This window comes from Myotis davidii, unplaced genomic scaffold, assembly GCF_000327345.1.
Source record: "Myotis davidii unplaced genomic scaffold, ASM32734v1 scaffold1477, whole genome shotgun sequence".
Taxonomy (NCBI): Eukaryota; Metazoa; Chordata; class Mammalia; order Chiroptera; family Vespertilionidae; genus Myotis; species Myotis davidii.
Window position 1 is genome coordinate 632,515 of NW_006288182.1, and position 15,973 is coordinate 648,487.

The following is a 15,973-nucleotide window of genomic DNA, read 5'->3' on the forward strand; positions in this document are numbered from 1 at the left end:
AATGAATTTTATTATTTCTTCAAGGTTCTTCACATACGTACACCTTAAGAGATATCAAGTAGGCGTAACATGTTCTCAAAAAATTAGGGTTGGCACGCAGAAGAATTTTGAATCAGAGATTTTGCTGGTTTTGGCACGCACTCACAAAAAGGTTGCCCACCCCTGTTCTAATAAATGAACATGGAATATCTTTCTATTTCATTGTGTCTTTTTCAATCTCTTTTAATATTGCTTAGTAGTTTTCAGTATACTATAGGTCCTTCACATTTTTTTGTTAATTTTATTCCTGAGCATTTTATTATTTTTGTTGCAATTGCAAAAGGAATTGTTGTTTTCATTTCTTTTCTGAAATTTCATTGTTAGTATATAGGAATGCAGCAGAAATAAAACCACATGTATATGGGCAAATAATTTTTGACAAAGAAGCCATTACAAAAATGTAAAGATCTTGATAAGGAAAAAAAACCCCAAGAGGTTTGAATAGGGAATCCCTACAGAATACTAATAAATGGCCAATAAACATAAAAAGATGTTTAGTTTATTGATGCAAATTGTTATAAAGGAGAAAAGAAAGCCTTGTTAATAAATGGTACTGGAAAAATGGGAAAGCCACATGCAAAAGAATGAATATAGACTAAGTTTGTCCCCATATACAAAAATTAATTCAAACTTCATAAAAGACCTACATATAAGATCTGAAACAATAAATTACATAGAAGAAAACACAGGTACTAAACTTATGGACCTTGGTCTTAGAGGAGATTTTTTGAATTTGACCCCAAATGCAAGGGAAGTAAAGGCAAAAATAAATGAATGGGACTGTATCAAACTATTTCAAAACATTTATTTGCAAAGATATATGCACCTCATTGAAGCATTATTCATGGTGGCCAAGACATGGAAACAATCGAGTGTCCTTCAATAAATGATTGGATAAAGAAGATATGGTGCATGTATACAATGGAATACTACTCAGCCATAAGATGAAATACTGCCATTTTCAAAAACATGGATGGACCTTGAGAATTTATGCTAAGTGAAATAAATCAGTCAGAAAAAGCTAAGAGGCATATGATTTTATGCATATGTGGAATATAAAACTCAGACACAGACAACAGTATGGTGGTTACCAGAGGGAAGGGGGTGGGGGAGTAGTGGGAAGGGAGCCAAATATGTGGTGATGAAGATTATCTTACTTTGGGTTGTGGGCACACAATGCAATATATAGATCATGTATCACAGAAATGTACACTTGAAACCTGTATGATCTTATTAACCAATGTAACCCCAATAAATTTAATTAATTAAAATAATAAATAAAAAAGCAATAGGTTACAAAAGATGATGGGAAAACAGATCCCAGTCACAATAACAACAAAATGTATAACCACTTAGGCATAAACTAAACAAGGATACTATTGGGACAAGTAAATTCCATTTGGAGAAAATTAGAATCCTATAACTTCTGTTTTTGTTTTTTGAAGATCTAATTGGCTTTATTAGCAATCACGAATCAGGCAGCATCCCATGTAGCAAGTAGAAGGGCACTCCCTAGATTCTTATAACTTTAAAAATAAACATAAAAAGGAAAACCAAAAAAGCAAAAGTAAGAAATATAGGTGCATTTGTTATAATATTGGTCTGTGAGAGTTCTTTCTAAACTTTAACATCAAAGGCAGCAACTATGAAGAAAAAGATTTGAGTACATAAAAACGTATAAGTATTATACTGCAAAATACATCATATATACAGATTTAAAAAATGTCAAACTAGGGAAAGTAGCAGTATATAACAATTAAGATACTTAAAATATGATAAGTTCTTAGGAAAGCCATTATAAAACTGTAAAGATCTTGATAAGGAAAAAAACCCAAAGAGGCTTGAATAGGGAATTCACTAAAGAATAGCTGATAAACATAAAAAGATATTTAGCTCATTTGTAATCAAAGAAATATAAAATAAAACAACACACCGTTTTATTGCCACGCTCATTAGCGAAGATGAAAAAGAATAATATCCAGTGTTGCAGAAAGCATGAGGAAATTGATACAACTTTTCTGAAGAAAATTTTTGGAAATTGTAACAAAAGTGTCAACAAGATGCATAATTTTTGTATATCAAAATGAAATTGGTACTTTTCTGACTGGAAATTTTGGAAATTATAACAAAAGTATCAACAAAACGCATAATTTTTGTATATCAAAATTCCATTCTAGATTATCCTAAGAAAATACAAGGAGGCACAAAATTTAGCTATTAAAAAGAATAAAGATGTAGCTACAAGGCTATTCATCTCTGTAACACTTATAATAGGAAGAAATAAGAAAACTAAATATTAAAAAAAGGCCAGATAAGTAAATAATAGAATATTATGCAGTATATGCCACCATTAAAATGACATTACCATGAAAGGAAGACCTTGTATATAGTGATGTGCAGGTGACAATCACAATTTTTGTTTAAAAAGAATAAATGTGTATGTTTTACATATTTATGTAAGTATATGTAAATATATGCATTTTCTCTGAAGAAAAAAATCTAAAAGGACAAAATGTTAATTTTACCTCTGGATAATGGCATTATATGGGAGTATTAGTTATCTATTGCTGTAACAAATTATGCCAAAATTTAGTGGTTTAAACAAAAACATTCATTATCTCAGTTTCTGTGGGCAAGGAATTTGAGACCCAGCTCAGCTGGGTGGTTCTGCCTTAGGGTTTCTCATGAGGTGTAGAATGGATGCTGGCCGAGGCTATAGTTATCTAAGACCTGACTAGGGCTGAAGGATCTACTTCCAAGAAGGTTCACTCAATAAAGCTGTTGTCAGGATTCAATTCCTTGCTTTGTGGGCCTCTTCACAAGAGGGTGTGTGTCATGACATGGTAGCTGGCTGGATGCATCCCGAGAGCCAAAAGTGATTAAGAGAGAACAAGACTAAAGAGACAATGTCTCTTATGGCCTACTGCAGAAATCATACTCTGTTATTCATGCTACATTCTAGTCATTAGAAACAAGTTATTAAGTCTAGTTCACACTAAGGGAGGGAGGTAAGATTCATGTCTTGAAGGGAAGGGTATCAAACAATGTGTGGACATAGTTTTAAATCCCACAATACGTGACCTGTGGCATACTCAGAAAAAGACACATAATTTATTTTCTAAATGGAAGTTAATTTCACAAACACAAATACACAACACAAAAAGACAATTTAAAAAACAAATATTCTCATTAAGCACGATGTGCCTGCCAAAAAAAAGGTAACAATGCTTGAGTTGGAATAATGGCACCCAGAACAAGTTCTATGATATTGTAGACCATTTAGATTATATCCAGAATGTCCTGTTCAGCTCTGAGTACCACTCTTAGTAAATTCTCAGTGGAAAACTAACAAACTGGAGCTCATCACCTACACAAAGTTACTTCAGAATGAGGAATAGTCTGGAAGAAAATGGTGTTTGGCTTGAAAGAGACAAGAATTGAAGGGGAGAAAGAGCAGGCAAATCATTGCCTTCAACTATATGAAGGGCTGCCACGTAGAAAAGTTAAAAGGACTTAAGAGGCAGAACTTGAACCAATGACTCAGAGTCACAGGTATGCAAAGTGGTTCATACAAGAACTTTCTAACAGTTGTTAAAAACCAGAATGAGCCACTCAGTCGATGTCCCCATTGGCTGCAGGGGTCTGTGGCAACTGAGCATGGTGCTGCCACGCCCTCGCTACCTCTAAGGTTCACGTCCAAACTGCTATTTCCTTACTCACCCTGAGTGAGGTGTGAAACCAACGTCACAGCTTTTCCGAAAGCAGTAGACCTAATACAAAGGTCTAAGCCACGAGGCATCAATGAAATGTACAGTGCTTGGCATAACATAATGGAGCGCCTGGTACACAGTATGTGATTTATACATGTTAGTTATATCTGCATTCATTCAAAATGTGACAAGGTGCTCTCTAAGGTCCTTTCCAATTTTTAAGACTTCATAATTAAGTTAAAATCACTACAATTAGCTATTAATCCTGAAGGTCAGCTTCAGTAATATATTTAAGGGTAGGAATGACAAAATTAATCTTCAAAGCCAGAACAGTTGGACATGCTTTGGGAACCCACACAGAACAGAAGCAGTCACTTATGCAGACATGTAAAAACCACAAAAATCAAAGCTAAACATATTCAAACAAGTCATATCCTCTCTGGCATACGTGGTCTGCTTTCTGGAAGGAAGATATTTTAAATAGGAGACTCAAACTGGGCTACTTCACCTATGCAGAGCAAATTAAGATTATTACGATTAGTTACTCACCCATGCCTGTCACCTATGCACAACTGAAAACTTACTTTTTGCGGGCCAGCTGCCTGGACATTCTGCCATGATGCTACAGGTTCTGTAGCTACGTGCCACTCTGGGTACCTTTTCGTGAGTAACTTCACAAAGCTGGACTTTCCCACAGCTGCAATGCAAACAGCATGTATTGGGACACTTCCCAAACCAGGGCTGAAGGAAAAGGCGGCTATTAAATTCTGCCCAATTTAAGGGAACAATTGCCAGTTTTTCTAATTTCAAAATTCAACAGCAGCCTTACCACTGTCAGACTGACAATGGGTCAAGCCACCCTAACCACAGTCACCACAATGTTTTGTTTTTGTTAATCCCCACCTGAGGATATTTTTCCATTGATTTTTTGGGAAAGTGGAAGAGAGAGGGAAAGACAGAGAAACACATCAATTGGTTACCTCCTACACGAGCCCTAGGCCCAGGCCAGGGAGGAGCCTGCAACCAAGGTACGTGGTACGTGCCCTTGACCGGAATCAAACCTGGGAACCTTTGGTCCACAGGCCAAGGCTCTATCCACTGAGCCAAACCGGCTAGGGCCAGAGTCACATAATGAATGCAGGCAACAGGGAGGAAAAATACCCCTAACATTTTATTTGAAGTTTTACTGTCCCAACCTCCCAGAAGCAGAGTATTTAATAAGAGTTAAAAATGTAATAGACTGTCAAAAGCTGATGAAATCAGCTGTTGTAAAGCTTCAATCACAGTCCTATTTATTCTGTGAAAGTGTAAAAATTGCAAGTTTTCCAGAATAATCTATGAACCTTATTCATTCAACAAATGTGACGAATGCTCTGGACTGTCTGACACTGGGGGTATAATGATAAACACAGGATGGACTTTGCCCTCGCAGAGCTTGTATGGAGAGAGATACTAAACAAACACTCAAGGAACTAATAACAAAGTGTGTTAAGTGGTAGATAAGAAAAATGCAGGAAGTGCTAATATAGCTCAGGAGGTCAGGGAAGGCTCTGAAAAGCATCTGAGGTAAAACCTGAAAGACAAGGAGTTAGCCAGAACAAGGGTAGGGGACCGGTAACCTAAGCAGAGAGAGCAGCATGGTCGAAGAGAAAGAACTAGGCGTACAGTAAGACAGAGGAGAAGTCTATGTGTGATGAAGTGAGGGAGAAGTGTGACTCAAGATATGTGTGAGGAGAGGTGAAAGGCAGGCTGGGGCAAGGTCATGTAGGGCCTGGGGCCATCGTAAGAAATTTGAATCTATTCTAAAGACAATGGGAAGTCAATGATGATGGGTTTTAAGCAGGGAAATGTCAAATTTCCAACTAATTTTTAAAAGATTCCTCTGCCATCTGTGTAAGAATGGACTGATATGAAAGTAGGCAGACCAGTTAGAAGGCAACAGTAGCTGGAACCAAGGTGCTTTGAGAAATACTTCAGAGGTTAAATCAACCTAGTGCTACAACATTCAAATCTTTTCCCATTTACACCAAGGTCTGGCCTGCACCTTCCTGAGCTCCAGACTTCACTGTCTAGGAGCCCTCCAGACATCTTTATTGGATGGCCCACAAACACCTCACAGTCACATATTACCTAAATGACCTCATCATCTTCACCACCAAACTGACTTCTTTCCTATTCCACACCTCAAGTATGGCAGCACCAACCACTCACTGTCAGAACTTCTTCCTCTGCCCACCCTCAAGGGGCCACATTTTAATTTCCCCCATCTGTCCTTTTCTCTCTATTCCCATCTCCTGCTCAAGACCAGGCTCTCAACATGTCTTGCCTCTCCAACTCTGGCCTTGCCCTCTTCAGTCCATCATTCATACCGTAGCCACAGTGAACACAGAATAACATTGCTTAAAACTCTCTGACAGCTCCATAGTGCCTTCATGACAAAACCCAACCCACAGCATGGCCTGGGAGACACGTCATGAAATAGCCCCTGCAGACACCTCTCTGGCTTCAGCTTCCCGTTAGCCATCCTGAGCTCCCTCTAGACCAAACTCCTTACAACTCCAATCATGCCATGTTCTCTGCAGATGTAACCATACATATGCTTCCCCATTTCCTGGTACACTTCCTCCCCTCAGCTGCCTAACTCCAACTCAATCCGCAAGAATCTGCTTAGATTTAACTCCTGTGTGAAGCCTTTCTGGCCCTGACATCCCTAAACTGAATTAGCTAATCCTCCTTTGTGCTTGCCCTGGCATGCTGGGGAAGACTCCATTACTGACATTGTAATTGCATTTCTCCAGGTAGAAGATGGGGCTCCTCCAGGGCAGGAACCAAAGCCTGCCTAATGAGCTGATTGAATAAATAAAACACTTTAAACATTATTAATTTTAGCTCCCTCTAAAACCCACATTTGTTAAAAATAAAAAAACCTTAAGAGTGCTTTTGGAACTTAATCTCCTCTACTGAAGTTGATCTTTCTCAAGTGACTTCTACCCTTAGGAAAAGTCCAAATGGAACTCAGAGAAAAGAGGAAGACGCCCTTCTAGTCAATTTTATCAGCCACTCACGGCTACTGACAGGAGCGAAGAGATGTCTCAGCAGAAGCCCACACATCCAATGTGACATTTATTACACCCCACTCCACTCCTCTCTGAACACACAGGGCAGGAACAAACACTATGAATCTATGCATTTTGTACAGTCATGCTCCTCTCTCGGCCCCGTCACCACTTCTGCACATTTACTCAGCCTCTGCTCTTCCCACACGTCAGTGAATAACCTGTCTAAATCCTCTCCCTCACCAAGTCTAAGATCCCACCTCTTCCATAAGCTCAGGACTTCTCTAACTCACACCAAATTCCTACCACACTGGGGCAGTTGAGTCAAACAAGAAATACATAGATTCCGAAAGTACATACTAAACTACTAAACACAACTTTCTGTGCTTGCCATGGAGCACCTAAGAGTGGCAGGAATTACAAATTGGTTGAGTTTGATATTATCAGATACTTGCCTGCACCGAGTAGCCCCTATTTTAAAATATCTGGCAAAGATGATCAACATTTAGATTGCAAGTTGTTGATTAAATCTGAAACATGGTCTCTGCTATTCAGCTGAAAAGCTATTTTATTAATATGAAAGATGAAAATACTTGTTAGCTGGGTGACACTGAGTGATTGTTAGAATTACTTAAATTTTTTTAAAGTTAAAAACAATTACGTAAGAAACTGCTGCATATGGAAAGAAAGAGCCCTATGGGTCAGGGAGTGCCAACTTTACCTCCCAGATCAGACACTATTAGTTCATTTAAAAGCAGTCAGACACAAAGAACATAAATAAATAAATAAATAAAAGCAGTCAGGACTCTCAGAAACTGACTCATGCCATTTAAACACACAAAACCCGGAATGCCAACAAATTAGATGTAATGGGAAATACACAGTTCCAATTACTGGAACAATCACACCAGGGCAACACCTCCACCCTGCGCTCTACTCTCCACTCCAAAGCTTCTGGAAAGCCCATTTAGTAATCAGAAGCTGGTTTCAGCAAAGAAAGACAGGTCCTAAGAGTTGTGCCATCTATGTTGCTGTAGGGCTTGGAGAACCTGGGTCATTTACCACAGGGCACTAGTCCTTAACCTGCATTATAAAGGAACTCGCTGTGCTAGGCACCACCCATCGATATGGAAAAATTAATTTAAAAAATAATTAAAGGCTATATGTTTATATTAAAACCAGACACAGCATAATTATTTTTAGTGCTGTGATACCTGACACTAATAGTTTCTTCTTCCTGCTTGGGTTTTGATTTTTTTTTTTAAGATAAATGTTTTAAAGTGTTCCCAGGGGCTTCCCAGTGGTACTGGCTGGCTCTCCACGGCTATACTGCCCTGCTCCTAGTGACCAGAACACTCGTGTCTACGGAAAGCCACTCTTCTTCATGCAGCACTGGACCAACTGACAAATTCCTTTCTTTCTTTGGTCTCTATGCAGAGCATCAGCCTCTTATGATATCATTATCATAATTTAGTTATATCCCAGCTTAACTGTTACCATTCAAAATATTTTAATATGAAATTTGGGAGGTATCAGATCTCAGTATCAAACCTTTCCTGAGGGCCTTGGATATCCTTGTACCTTATTATATGTGCCATGACTTGAAAAGGGGTGGGAGCTATTTTCTTAGAACATATTACTTCAACATGTTGATTTTTATTGGCACCAGGATTGTCATTTCACAAGCCGGACCTGAGTTCTATTGTTAATGTTCATCTTATTCCTAAGTCATGGTTATTTTCCTCCCACAAATTTTTCTATAAACTACATTGCCTTCTATAACAACATTATGCTAAAATCTAGTAGTAAGATAGTATCTGATGTAATGCCCGAAATAATATATTTTTTTAAATTTCATACAGTTGTATTTCATGGGAGACTCTTAAGTATATCATCACCTCCAAGCATTTTCTTCTCCAAAACAAAACGAAAAACACGGTAAAAAAAATCCATTTTAAAACTTTCTACCAAAAAGCAAACAATGGCAGTAAATATAAAACCATCTATCTTTAAACAAAAGTTCTTCAAAGAAAATTAAAGCCTTTATTTCAGGAACTTCATTTGATGCTGCATTCATTTACTCAGTCATTCAATCAAGAGATGTAGCTACTAAGTGGTAGGTACTATAACTAAAATGATAACCTAGGCTGAGACCTGCTCTAAAGGAACTTTATCCACGATCACTATATAGGTTCTGAGCCTATAGGCATTCTGGGGAAACTTCCAAAAAACCACTCAGCAGGCTTAAAAGAAATTCAGTACATTTTTGCCCTGATTCCTTTTATTTTCATGGTAAACGATGTTTACCATAAAAATAAAGTTCCTCACAGCTTTCAAGTACAACCCAAAATCTTCCACTCTGCCTGAGAACCTCACTGATCTGAAATGTCCTTCCCTCCCCATTGCCCACTAGTTGATTCATCCTTTCACCCCCGCCTTCTCCTTGAACTTCTCCAGCTCCTTCACCTGGAGGCAGAGTTAATTACTGCCTGCTCTGGTTTACCAAGATATCACACTGTAATTATTTGTGACTCATCACTCTCTCCAACCAGCTCACTTTTTGAAGACACAGACTCACCTATTCCCTTTACATCCTGAGTATCTAGCCAGGTACAAAGAATGGAGATGAACAGATGGAATGAAGTGAATCATATAAAACAGACTCCAATTTACAATGTATGGAATAAAGAGGTCTTCTTTTCCCCCAGGATTTTTTGCCCAATTGTTTATACTCAATAAAAGTTAAAGATGTGCCCTGCCTGGTTGCTCAGTGGTTAGAGCACTGGCCCACACCGAAGGGTCTTGGGTTCAATTCCCAGTCAAGGGCATGGACCTGGGTTGCAGGTTCAATCCCTGCCAGGGCAGGGTACATATGGGAGGCAACCAATCAATGTCTCTCTCACATCAATGTTTTTCTCTCTCTTCCTTTTCCTTTTTCCTTTCCACTATCTCTAAAAATCAATGGAAAAAAAAATATCCTTGGGTGAGGATTAACAACAGCAAAAAAGTTAAAGATGCATATTGGTGATCTTAAATTACTAATCTTGAATGCCAGAGGAAACATGTTATTAGGAAAGCTTTATGTTCAAGTCTCTAGACTGCAAAAGTGTAAAACACTTCCCTCTTTTCTGGTAGGGTCTCTAAAATCAAAGTAAGAATAGTCTGAGATGACTCCAAATTTCAAATAGCACTCCTTTCTTCAATTTAGGTTTATAGTCATAAAATAACTGATATATTCAATATATCACTTTAGTGATGAATATATTTAAAAAGATAGGCTAGCCCTAGCCACTTTGGGTGGATAGAGCATCAGCCTGCAGACCAAAGGATCCCGAGTTTAACTCCAGTTAAGGGCACATACCTTGGTTGCAGGCTCTTCCCTGGCCAGGCCCCTGGTCAGGGCGCGTGAAGGAGGCAACCAATCAGTATATTTCTCTCAGATCAATATTTCTCTCTGTCTTTCCTTCTCTCTTCCACTCTCTCTAAAAATCAATGGAAAAATATCTTCAAGTGAGGATTAATAATAATAAAAAATTAATAAATAGGCTGGGTAGTTTATTTTTTAAGGGATTTTAAGTATCAAGCTTTTTCCCTTTTTTTTTTTTTTTAAATTCTCACCTGAGGATATGTTTTTATTGATTTTTTAGAGAGAGGAATGGAGGGAGATACAAACAGACAGATACCGGTTTGCTGTACACACCCTGAGTAGGAATCGAGCCTGCAACCTCTCAGTGTATGACACGATGCTCTACCCAATGATCCACCCAGACAGGGCCCAAGCTTTTCACTTTCAATCACACATGGCATTTGGCTTCACAACTCCAACTAGATGCCATTAATTGTTACTTTACTCATCTATTTCCCCTACACATGCTGCTGTCTACACCTGCAGGATGAGAATAACAAGACTTAGAGCAGCAGGCCTGTAAGAAAAGCCACTCGAAAGATATCTAACTTCATTTAAGACAGATGTTCACCTTGCCCTGTTCAGGTTTCCTGAATGGGTACTTTTTTTCTGATTTGTTTAAAGATGTCACCTGTGATAAAGAACCAAAAAATTATTTGATTTGATTATATGAGCAGTTTAAAATACTACCTTTGTGGGTACCAATGACTAACTTCCATGTGGATATCACAGCACAGGATTCAAGCATCTGGTAAACGCTGAATGAGTACAATGGATGAGGCAGGGGATTAGGTGCTCATGACACAAAGATGAATAAGACACTAAGTGCCAACCCAGGGAAGATGTTGAATGCGCAAACAATCTCAACAGAACTCAAGTGCTACAGGGTACAAAATGTTTTGAAAGCACACAGAGGAGGCAGTGACTAATTCTGTCTGGAGAGAGTCATCAGTGTGGGGTGATGGAGAATAATGGGAGATACAACTAGGGAGAGCCGGACTAAAGAACCCTAATCACCTTCTCATTATTCACTTCCCTTGGGCAACTGCATTCACTTCCAAGGCTTCAACAACTCCCCAGGTCAACAACCTCCATCTATGAAATCTCAGCTCCCATCTCTCTCTTGACTACAGGCACATATTCTCATCTACCTCAGAACACCTATCTCTGTATGTCTCAGAGATATCTCATATAAAAGACATCTCTCTCACCTCCCCAGACTTCTTCCTTTATTCCCATCCTCAGTTTTCAGTCAGAGGCCAAATTATAAAACCTCATTGTCATCTTCTATGCCTCCTTAGCTCTCACCTCCAAGCGGCCACCAAGTCCTATGAATCCTACTTCCAAAATCTCTCTGAAACCATCACTTCTTCTCTGTCCCTCCATTCCTTCTGTGCAGGCCTACAACTTTCCCCCCTCCAACTACTATGGTAACCACAAAATTTATCTTCTCCAAACTGTTTCCATTTATCCATTCAACTGGATGCAAGGCATTGTGGGCACTGCAGCAAACAAGACATGCAAAGAATGTGCCTGACTTCCTATTTGCTCGTTCCAGCCAAATTTCTTTTTTAAATTAATCTGGCCTTGACACATACTAGCTTCAAGTCTTCAGTAGCCTCTCACTACCTAAAGGAGAAACTCCTAGCATGGACCACAAGGCTGTTCAAAAATCTGACAAATCCTACCCCTCCAACCTCTTGTTCTACCATCCTCTCACAGGCCCCTTAAACTCCAGGCACATCCAGCTACTTCCCTGTTATTAAAACCTCATGTTTCTTCAGGCTTTGCTTTAGCAAATGTTACTTCCTATGGCTGGAACATTCTTTCCTCTTCTCCCCCTTGGGGATTCTTACCCCAGAGATTCCAAATTTCCCTGCCCAAACGGGGCACTCATCACATGGTATATAAATCATGTTTAAAAATCTGCTTCTTCCACTTGGCTGTGAGCTCCTTAGAGGACAGGAGCTGTATCACACATGAGTCCACCTTCACTGTAGACATTCAGTGACCTTTGGTTGCAAGAAAAAGCAAGGAGGAAGGATAGCAATCTGGAAAGGTTAAGAGGCAAAGGTCAGGAAAATTGGGAAAGACAGCTCACACCTACCCTGAAGGCCTGTGCAAAGTACTTGCTTTGTGAAGTACTTTGTCTCTCTCTGGGCTCTAAGGCTAGAGCTTCCTTTGGGGGCATGTTTCTCAAAGTGCAAGACAAAACAGCTTTGTACACCATCAGGCGGACAAGCAGGACCCTCCCTTCTCATTCCTCTCAGTGTTTCTGATTTGACCAGAGAAACACACACAGCCATGGTGACTGGCCTCACTTTAAATTCATGACAACTAAGTCCAAGTGGGTCCTTAACGCTTCCCCGAAATTCTACATTTCTCCCTTTTACTCACTCAAGTCAGGACTCATTTAGTTGCCATGCTCCTCATTATTAGAAATAAACTGTGCTCCTAGTTAAGACCAAACTTGCTCTTCTTGGTCTATAGATTCCACTCCTTCTTGCTTACTAACATCACTCCAGCAATTCTATCTTCTCTTCTGTTTCACCATTTTTGTCTCTCTCTCTGAGACTATTTCTAATTTCTCTTACAAAAACCAAAAAATAAAAACTGTCTCAAATCGTCTTTCCATTTCAGTTAGCACCCAATGTCTTCCCTTTCTAGGAAAACTTCCAGACCATTGCTTACCTTGCTGTCTCCAATTCCTTACCTCCTATGCTCCTTGAACCTATGCCAATCAGACTTTCACTCTTATTGCTCCCAACAGCTGTTCAAGGTCACCAAAGAGCTCCATTAAAGAGCATTACACAGTTGATTTTTCTCTCCCCCAAAGAGGTTCTTCAGCTGGATCCCAAGATATCATTCTCTTTTGGTTTTTCAGTGGTCAATCCTTCTCAGTCTATTTTGCTAGTTCCTCCCCCATCTCCTCAGTCTCAACATTTGCCCCAGGGGTTAGTCCTTTCCATCAACATACATAGACTCCTGGCTTTAAATACAATCTACATTTGTAACTCCAGTCCAGGGAGACTCTGCACTCTGGGCTCATACATTCAATTGCCTATTCAACATCTCCACATCTCCACATCTCCACATCTCCACATAGGTATCTAATAACCATATAAAAACTAACATGCCTAAAAACAAAATCTTGAAACCATCCCCTGCCCCAAATATGTTCTTCCCATTCTCCCCCATTTAAGAAAATTCAGAACTCCATCTTTCAAGTTACTCAGGTCAAAATGATTGGAGTCATTACTGACCCCTCTCTTAATCTCACTCCACATCTTTTAACAAATCTAGTTAGCTCTACCTTAAAATGTAACTAAAATCCAGTCACTTTTCACCCTGGTCCAACTCATCACTGCAATAACTTCCTGACACATTCTACCTTCAACATACCTGTCAAAGTGATCATTTTATAATTTAAGTCAGATCATATCACTTGACTGATCATGAAACCTTCCAATAGTTTCCCATCATGGACTGCAAGGCCTATATACAATCTGGCCATCCCTTACCTAACCTTATCGCCTCCATCTCCCTCTTGCTCCCTCCATTCCTGCCACAATGGTCACCACATCTCCACATCTCCACATAGGTATCTAATAACCATATAAAAACTAACATGCCTAAAAACAAAATCTTGAAACCATCCCCTGCCCCAAATATGTTCTTCCCATTCTCCCCCATTTAAGAAAATTCAGAACTCCATCTTTCAAGTTACTCAGGTCAAAATGATTGGAGTCATTACTGACCCCTCTCTTAATCTCACTCCACATCTTTTAACAAATCTAGTTAGCTCTACCTTAAAATGTAACTAAAATCCAGTCACTTTTCACCCTGGTCCAACTCATCACTGCAATAACTTCCTGACACATTCTACCTTCAACATACCTGTCAAAGTGATCATTTTATAATTTAAGTCAGATCATATCACTTGACTGATCATGAAACCTTCCAATAGTTTCCCATCATGGACTGCAAGGCCTATATACAATCTGGCCATCCCTTACCTAACCTTATCGCCTCCATCTCCCTCTTGCTCACTCCATTCCTGCCACAATGGCTTCCCTCCTGTTCCTTGAATACATTTTCCATCTCAGGGCCTTTGCACTTGGTCTTCTCTCTGCCTGAAAAGTTCTTCTCCCATTTATCCACATGGATCACTCCCTCGCCTTCAGGTTTTTGCTCAAATGTCACCTTTCCAATATTGACTGTCTTGATTACCCTATTTAATATTGCAACTTCCCTCAATCCCTCATCCCTGAATTTTCTTCATCACACTCATTACTACTTAACATATGGTTTACTTTGCTTAATTTATTTTATTGTCTTTCTCTCCTGACTTGAGAGCAGAGATATTTGTTCTGCTCACTGCTGTAGCCTCAGGGCCAAGAACCGTGCTGACCTGTGGATCTGGCTCAAAAGGTTATTTGTTGAATGAATAAAATGAGAAATTCTCAGTTTACTGCTAGCATGTCTTTTGACCCTCAACATTGCTAATCCTCTTTGAGAGTTCATCACCTTATCAGGCAAAAGTATAAAGTCATAATTTAGTAACATTAAATTAAAATGTTTTGCTTGCATTCTCTTTTCAATTGCTTTTTATTTAAGACACGGGGTTTCTATTTGTTCTTGTAACAGTTTTTAATAGATGTTTTTAAGTTTAAAAAGCGAGTCTCTTCTAAGAAAAACATTAATAAATTATAGTGGGACTAGCAAAGAAACATGACAAAAATAGTGCAAGTGGTATCTGAATGCCTGAAGTTTAAGAACTCTCAGGGTAGAGTAGCCAGGTCAAGTACAGTTATAGATAGATAATAAATGGTATTTTTAGTGTATGCCCCAAATATTGCATGGCACCCAACGGCACTAAGAAATTACTCATCTGAAATCCTGTTTTAAATGAGCATCCTTTTTCCTCCCCCTAAATTTAGCAACTCTCTTAGGGCAAAGAAACCACACCAAGCGCCTTGTCGCTTCCATTTAGATTTATCCATAACAAGCTGGTTGAACTCTTGTCCTACCAACAGACTGCGTGGCTTTTATGTCCCTGTGGGCGAGTACCGAGGAATGACATCCTAAAAACCAGAGAGGGATGGATTCACAGTGCATTTTGGGAGGGGAATGGTCCTCAGAACTAGCAGCCTCGCTGCACTGACCGGGAGAGAAGCGGGTAGGGAAGGGGTTCCGGGCCCAGCTCCCTATCACAGCCTCTCAGACACCTGCTTAGTGGAGGCCAAGGCTTGGCAGCCCCTTTCCGGCCCTTACCAATGTTGCCTTCGATGGAGAGCCTTCGGGGCCCGTGCCCCGCGTGCAGGCCCTTGGAGGGGGGCACGCCCAGGAGGGGGCTCTGGACCATGGAACTGCAGGGGGCTCGCACCAGCCTTAGAAAGCGCCTGCCTGCGGCCATCCTACCCAGGATTCGCGCAACCAGCACTTCCGCCAAGAGCACTTCCGCTCCCGGTTCTGTTGTCCGCGCACAACAGCGCATCTCTGACGTCAGAGATCGCCCGGCAGGAAGTGGGCGGGGTTGAGCTGACTGAGAGGGTGGGGCCAAAGGGACCGCTCTCTTCTCGCGATGTTTGTCGAGAAGCGTTGTGAGAAAGTCAAGTTCGGTTTTGGGATGCGGGAAAGTTTGCTGATACCAAGGGCGTGATTAACCCCTTTGCATTCGCTTATTGGAAAACACTTTAAAAGAGACATAACAATTCCAACGCCTTTGCATTTTTGTATAACTTAAAAATAATTTTCATAAC

The 15,973-nt window shown here is 39.9% G+C and overlaps 1 protein-coding gene across 3 annotated transcripts in view; it reads right to left on the reverse strand.

Moving 5' to 3' along the window:
* DGUOK (deoxyguanosine kinase) overlaps positions 1-15,721 on the reverse strand; it is a 43,280-nt gene extending 27,559 nt beyond the window's left edge. For 2 of the 3 annotated variants that reach the window (XM_006760026.2, XM_015561517.1), the window contains exons 1-2: positions 15,486-15,721; positions 4,334-4,446 (exon numbers count right to left, since the gene is read on the reverse strand). In XM_006760026.2, the coding sequence (XP_006760089.1) occupies positions 4,334-4,446; positions 15,486-15,708 (336 nt within the window). In that variant the 5' untranslated portion in view covers positions 15,709-15,721. The remainder of the gene's footprint in view (positions 1-4,333; positions 4,447-15,485) is intronic. The other variant, XM_015561518.1, reaches the window with a different exon arrangement.
* Positions 15,722-15,973: the final 252 nt, after the last annotated feature.